Source organism: Triticum aestivum, chromosome 7D (assembly GCF_018294505.1).
Source record: "Triticum aestivum cultivar Chinese Spring chromosome 7D, IWGSC CS RefSeq v2.1, whole genome shotgun sequence".
Lineage (NCBI taxonomy): Eukaryota > Viridiplantae > Streptophyta > Magnoliopsida > Poales > Poaceae > Triticum > Triticum aestivum.
The window spans coordinates 265,872,317-265,880,016 of record NC_057814.1 but is presented as its reverse complement, the minus strand read 5'-3'; the positions used below and the strand labels follow the sequence as shown (position 1 = coordinate 265,880,016).

Genomic DNA, 7,700 nt, shown 5'->3' with positions numbered 1-7,700 from the left:
ATGTTCTAATAAAATGCATCAGGTCCTCGTGCTCCTCCAGGTTTGCCACCTCATTCTGTAGTCTTAAGTTCCTCAGAGCAATGATAGTATAAAGGAGAAGACATGAGTGAGTTCAAGAGAAAGTGCATGAAGAAGCATATGAAATCTTTTGGAGTTGCTACCTACTCTTTTGTTGTAATTCTGGCTTACATTTTAGGTCACTACTAGTTCATATCAAAATGTGTGGTCTTGGTCACTCGACTTCGTCTGTACCATGGAATGTTACTATCAGTTATTTTTAGCAGGTCAACAGCAAGTTCAGTCTTGCTTTCCCTTTTCTAAGGAAAATATGCCATTCTTTGGAAGACTGTGAAGAAAGTGCAAGCATGTTGACATTCTATCAAAGTATGAGTAATAGCTCATGTTATATTTTGTTTTCCAAAAATATATATAATAATTTGTAGATACCTGAAGTTTCTGCGTTCTAAGTTATAACATTTTGCAATAAAACCTTATATGAGTTGTTGTTAATTGTTACATCCTCAATTTCACAGTTTTTTTCTTTCTTCTGAAGAATTGAAAGAAGTATTGGAAGCACATGGCAAAGTTTCCCAACTTGACTCTTAAAAAAATGGAGAAAATTGGGGCCTAATCTTAGATGTTTCTTATGTACGAAAATGGACCATGGTTCATAAATTCACCAAAAATCTCCAAATAGCAGTGTTGTGATTAAAGTAAGATAAAGATGTATGTGAAAAAGTTAAATACTCATGAAAGAAAAATTTATAAACTAAATATATTACATAGGCATTACGTCAATAAATCATGTGACTTGGCTCATATTTCTATATATTTTTCCTTGTCCAAAAACTTCACCCATATTTCTATATAATTTTTTCCTATGATGGAGATGTTGTTTTTCCTAAAACAAAGACATTGAAAAACATATACTAACATTGGATACGATCCGCACCAAGAAGGCAACGATCTACACAACACTGACGATGGCTTTGTTCGGGAAACTTGGGAGGCAATGTTTGAGGCTTTTCTCCGGCAACACGATAGGATGTGAGGGTCAAATCAGGGAATCTCGAAAAACGCACCATTAGTGAATGTGCGGAACCTGCTCATTAGTCTCGTCAACCCTAGCACTCATGACATGCCTACTTGATTGTGGAAACTGGCTGTGCTATTGTTTTCCGAAACTTAATCTCAAGAACCAGAGCGGATCGATCATAAGAAACATCTCTCAAGATGTCCCACGTATCCTTGACCAACTCCGAGGTTTCAAGCTGACTAAAATTATAAGTTTACTCATAGTGGGGAGCATCAATAGGGTGGCTCATTAGTTGGCTAGTTTTGGTAGGCAGATGGCGTGTGTGGGGTGTCTTCACAATGGTGTGCCGGACAATCTCACACGTGATTGCAAGCAACATTGTGTGACTTGATTTAATATACCTCACTTTAAAAGTAAAACAAACTATGATGAGTAACAATTTCACATGGATGATTTCACATATCACGATTACCAAGTCACATATCACACTTAATTAAATGCTAAGAAATATGAAATGATAGTCAACACACGGTGTGGTATATGATACACGTAATATATTTGTATCTTGTGATCACATTTATGGTAGCCACATGTAGTCAACATTTTCATGATCTTCCTCTCTATAGAAACTAGATGATGCCCCTTGTATTGCCGCAGGAATCATGTTAAAAAATTCCATAAAAATAGGTACTTACAATGAACTAAAATAAATACAAAAATTGTAAGAGTATTCTCAGTTTACACTGAAAGATAATAAACCTATGAAATATGTGACAAAAGTATGTATGAAAAAACTTTTGAATTGAACTTAACATGACACCATCTTTTAGCAAAAATAATATAGCATGACCTATATATTTTTGCTCCAAGAACCCAACACATGTACCGTCAATGACATCCAAAATTTAACTTGTGACTGACGTGCATGATCCCCCCCCCCCCCCCCACACACACACACACAAAAATGGGACATGCATGACTTTATGAGGCGACTATTTTTGCATCGAAGGATTAATGCAAATTAGTAAATTACCAGTACATACATGACTTGCTGATGTCAGACAATTTCAGTCGGCGGCTATCAATAATTGAGGTTATGTGAAACCACGCATGTGCATAGAAATCTAGTACTAGTGGGGGCTAGCTATTTAGATATAAAAGATGGATTTCTCTTATTTGATTAAGAGCGCAATAAGGGCTTATTATTTTTCCTAGATATTCCCTGCTAACATGTGAACAAATCCGCAGCATTTCAAGGGCATTTTAATATTTGCATACATAACCATAACTGCTAAAATAAACTTATAACTTACTCGTGGTAGGTAGTCCACGATGGACTACCAAAGGCTTCTTTTCAAAGTCAGAGATCAATCAGGCGCCCCTCAATTAAAACAATTACAATGTAATAAAGCATGGCAATCTTAGATCTAAGGATCTCACACATAATATATGTAAGGCCAAAAAATAGGGAGATGATTTCTACCGCTCTCGGGGCATACAATCCATCAAAAAAGTTCTTCACAATTTGTTCACACGCTTTGTTGGAGATATATATATATATATATACTACTCATGGGCTAACGACTTAGTAAATGTGACCATAAATCAAAGACGTTTTCGTCCAGTAAAAAAATGCACACATATATGCTTTGGTAAACAAATTGGATGTGTCAGACCAAATAAAAGACCATGTTACTTCCTTATGCATATTGCATCATTCATATGTTCACAAACACAAAACTAATACAATTAAGATATCTATGCCTTGTAGTACAAAGTAATGTAATTTGTGAAAAGTAGTACAGTCCCAACGAGCTTTTCTTATTCTAGTGTGCAAATATGCAATGTAATAAATTCATACGCTAAGAGGAATATATCTGAACATACATCACAAGATAGATACCATGTTGTTTGCATCACTTCGACAGTATATCTTTGACGCCCACCCGTGTAATAGCTCTGAGCTGCAGGTCATATCTTCGTCTTATTGTCAACCCAAATTTCTCAGACATGTCAAATGAAGTCAGACAAGCCCCTTCAGGAAGCATCCAATTGAAGTGATACAACATGTTTGCCAATGTGATGTGCACTGTCGACATGCCAAAAAACATCCCAGGGCACTGCCGTCGCCCAGCCCCAAAGGGAATAAATTCAAAATACGTCACATTGTAATCCATATTGTTGTTCTCAAATCTCTTGGGCTTAAACTCTTCAGGATTTTCCCAATATCTTGAATCTCTGGAAATTGCGAAGACATTAACTAATACATTGGTGCCTTTAAGCATGTCATAACCCATAATTGTGCAATCATCTCTAGCCATGCGAGGGACTAGAGGAATGGGTGGATGCAACCTCAGAACCTCCTTGATGACCATCCTCATGTAGGGGAGTTTAGCAATGTCACAGTTGGTAATGATAACTCGGTCTTCACCAAGCACCTCTCGGACCTCTAGTTGTGCTTTAGTCATGGCTTCGGGATTGTTCACGAGTTCCGACATAGCCCACTCCAAAACGGTTGCGGTGGTATCCGTGCCACCAGCAAACATGTCCTAAAATGATGATCATGACATGCACAATTATAAATTATACATATTGAAGTGGAATTTAAAGCCAATAGCGCCCACATATGTTATATTATTAATACTATGTTTTATAGTATATTTGCCAAGGGCCAAGGCAAGGATAACTTCCACATAACTTGTTTAAGAGCTAGGTATGTATTCCTTTCTATATATTTATGTGTCGTGTTGGATCATGATTTATATTGACTTTCATGTTGTAGGGCGCGCAGTGCTTGTGCTCATTGAACCAAACATGCACGTGTTACCAAAATACTGCGGCATTTTGCTTCATGCCTTAAAACTCCACACTCATGGCCAACCACGTCTCACAGAACAATTTATCCTCCTTCATCGAGTATGTTGTCATCGTGTTTGTTTCAAAGTAAACAATGATAAAAAATGGCAATGGCATTTGGCCGGACACTTGTCAGGCATGGTGTCCTCCCTGGATGGCGTCGGCAGGGAGCGGAGAATACCTGGATTGAGGCCGGATCCAGGGTGGACTGGCATCATAGTCCAAAGAGAGCGGTGCAGTCGACGACGGAGGTCCGGCAAGGTCTGGGCGGAGGCCCGGGTGGTACATCGGTGGCAGCGCCCTCCAAGGATGCGAATACAGAGCACAGGGGGAGGTGCAGAGTGGGAGGGAGGGGTGGCTCCGGGTGGGGTATTTTGGTGGGCCTAGGGTGTCGGAGTGAGACGTCCAGACTCCCCCAAACCTCTCCCAGGTTTGGTTCCGGTTTGTGGGATTTTGGACATCCATAATGGGTCTGGAAAATTTTGATGACCACCGCTGGATAATGAAAATATTGGGTCTGGAAAATTTTGATGACCACCGCTGGATAACGAAAGTATTTGAACTGTCCAGTTCAAACATTTGAGGTGAACTGATGATCAACGTCGAAGTTGCCCTAAGGGAAGACCAAAGAAAGGAATAGACGGCATAACCTTATCTTTATGTATTTTTAGTGATCTAAACGCTTTTATATTTATTTACAAAGGAAGTATATAATAGAAAAATAAACAAAAATGAAGAAAGTTATATGCTGGTCTAGAGATGGTCAGTAAATCGGCAATCTAACACTTCTGTGTTTCCTTGGAGTTTCAAGAGCATATTTTCATTTCTGTTGTATTGTATTAATTGTGTTTTAGTTGAGTGCGGCCGTCCTGGATGCAGCGGCATCTGGACGCAGATATCCAGCTACCTGCTGCGTCGAGGTGATGCGTGCATGGAATAAGTGGAAAAGTCAGGACGAATGCATACATGACCATATACACCCCAATACCGTGGCCACGTGTGCTTTGTCGCTCGCACGGTGCGGTACGCATCTGACGCAAAGGACCAACCGTGCAGAGCGCGGTGAGATTTTTTACATGGGACCCGGCTACCCTTTTCGGGCAGAGTGTCCTGGACCACGCAGGCTTGGTTGCGTGTGCCTGCGACCCACCTCTCCCACTCGACAGACCAAGAACGAGGCGCTCGAGTTCCATCTGAATCTACTCATGGCGATTCTCGGGGCGACGACGCCGGCGTTGGGCGATAGGTTAGTAAAACTCTACGGCTCTGTTCTTGCCGGTTGACCGCGCTGGTCTGTGCTATCTCCCTTCCTCCATGGCCCCGTCGCCTTTTGCGGACCGATTTTTGCAAATCGGCCGGCACGGGGAGCACTCCAGATGTGGTCGGGGGTGCACGCGCGGGGTGCGGCGTCGAGCCGCCGGTCCCTGAAGCGCAGGTGTTGGGGGCACACTGGCGCCAGATGTGGAGTCATCGGGGGCGTCCTGCACGCCATTGAGCTCTGGCGGCGGCGCTTGGCCATCGGCGGACGCAGGTGTTGGCGCACATTCGTGGGCGTGCCGGCGCTGAGCCGCGGCTACCTGCAACGGTGGTGTCGCTAGGCGCAAGAAAACAAGTCGCTTTAACCTGGTTCTGTGGTTCTGTCTTCTGTATCTCCGGTTTTAGTCATCTGTCTTGTGTCTTTGTATCCCTATTTGATCCTGAAGGCCTGTATTTGCACTGGTCTATTTGCTTTCGATTGGGATTCGAAAGACTTATGTTCTGGTTCATTAATAAAAGCCATTTTTTTCTGCGAATTATGTTTGTATTTCCTTGGTAGTTTGAGCTTACCAGACTAGATGGGAGTGTTACGGGTGGAGTTTTTCATCCAATAATTGAATTACTAGATGCTAACTGCTAGCCTTCTCCATTCCAAGTCGTGGTGTCATTATCAGCAAAAGAATCGCTTTGTGGCAGTGATTTTTTTTATTTTTTGCGAAGGGCTGTGAAATTTATTAACGGCTGGACACGGGGATGAAACTGACGATGGCCGTGCTCCGCACGTACCATGGCCATGCTGCGCAGAACAGTGTGTCAGTAAGTACTGTCAGCCCGGTCCCTTCCTAAATACGCATATACGTTGCAAAACGGCATCCGCCGCACGACTATACTCTAGAAAGCATGCCAGCTTGGTGCGAATCCCGATGATCCTCGCGCCGTTGATGCCGCGCGTGCAGCTGCCGCTGCGTGCAGCGCTGCACTTCTCGTTATTGGTACTACTATATAATAGGGGGAAAATAGATACGATACTAAATCTTAACCAATCAGTGATGGGGCCCGCCTCACTTAACCAAATCTTAACCAATCAACTCTAACCAGCCCGTTAATCCCCCGTAATCTGTCCGTGAGTCTAGCATTGCCGAGAAACTTCCTATATAAGAAAGTAAAAACCATAAGTGAGTTTATGGGTGTAGCATTACTCAGAAAGTAAAGTACTTACAAACATGACGGCGCCTATAATCTCTGTGGTTAGAGGGAATTCCAACGAGTCCTCGGCCTGCAGCCTGAGCAGCACTTCCAGCAGGTCCTCATCGTCGGTGCTGCAGGAGCCATCGCCGGCAGCTCGTGCGGCCTTGCGCTCGTCGAGGATGTCAGCGATGATGCTCTGCATACGGCCGTAGCTCCTCCTCATACGCCTCTCGACGCTGCTAAGCCACCGCACCAGCCGCGACGAGGGGAAGATGTCGACGAGGCAGAAGCCGGTCACGAGCTCCATGGCCTCGCCCAACTCGCGGATGTACTCGTCCCGCTGCGCGACCTTCCCGCCGAAAACCGCCCGCGAAACGACGTCGTTGCTAAGCATCGCCACCTTCTCGCTGACGTTAACCGTAGCGCCGGCGCCGCCGACGGCCGAGGCGCTGACGATGGAGCGAAGGAGGCTGCCGACCTCCTCAGTCCTGATGCGCTCCGTGCGCCTCGCCTGCTTGGAGCCGAGGATCTCCATGACGCACACCTTGCGCATCTGGCGCCACGCGGCGCCGTAGGGGGCAAAGGCGATGTCCTTGCCGCCACTGCCGAAGATGTTCTGCGTCACAGTGCGAGGCCGGTCCGCGAACGTAAGGTCGTTGGTCTTCAAGACCAGCGCCGCCACCTCGGCGCTGGAGACCACCATGGTGGCGACTTCGCCTAGCCTGAGGTGCATCAGCGGCCCGTGCCGGCGAGACAGTTCTGCAATGGTGCGGTGCGGGAAGGCGCCAACGACGTGGAGGAGGCTGCCGACGATGGGGAGAGTCCATGGCCCTGGAGGCAGCTTCTTATTGGGGTTGCGACGGGAGAGCTCGAGAAACCAAATTGCCAGTAGCGTGGATCCGGCTATGAAACACAAGCTTAACCACCCCTCCATGGCAGGCAGCTTGTTGGCTTGCAGCTTGCAGAGACGTGATATGTTTATATGTACTGTATGTACTAGTAGTAAGTGACGGCCTCGAAGTTTGGTTGGGATATATGCAACTCTGGAGCATGCATCATATCGTCAAGCCAAACTAGTAAAATATGATAGCTGTTGAGTAGAAACAAATACAGTAGGGATGGACTTTGATGGTCACCTCTGTCGTGGTCCGTGGGAATTAAAAGGGAATATATATGATATAACGTCCGGCTATATATAGCCTGGCATCAGCTGCTTTGATGCAAAATAATCACCCCCGTGCAGAGACAGTGAGGGAGGAAGATCGCTGGAGAAAACAAAAGACAATCATGCAAGACAATGGCGATCATAGCCAGTACTTGGTTCAATAATCATCAATCAAGTGTATACAATTAAATGCCTGCT

At 44.7% G+C, this 7,700-nt stretch overlaps 1 protein-coding gene across 1 annotated transcript; it reads right to left on the bottom strand.

Annotated features, from left to right (window-relative positions):
• Nucleotides 1-2,704: 2,704 nt before the first annotated feature.
• On the bottom strand, nt 2,705-7,426 carry LOC123169234 (5-epiaristolochene 1,3-dihydroxylase). The gene is made up of 2 exons (XM_044587072.1): nt 6,369-7,426; nt 2,705-3,585 (listed from the first exon to the last, which is right to left on the bottom strand). Exons 1-2 carry the CDS (start codon nt 7,269-7,271, stop codon nt 2,953-2,955), a joined length of 1,536 nt encoding a protein of 511 aa, XP_044443007.1. The 5' UTR covers nt 7,272-7,426; the 3' UTR covers nt 2,705-2,952.
• Between the last annotated feature and the right edge of the window lie 274 nt (nt 7,427-7,700).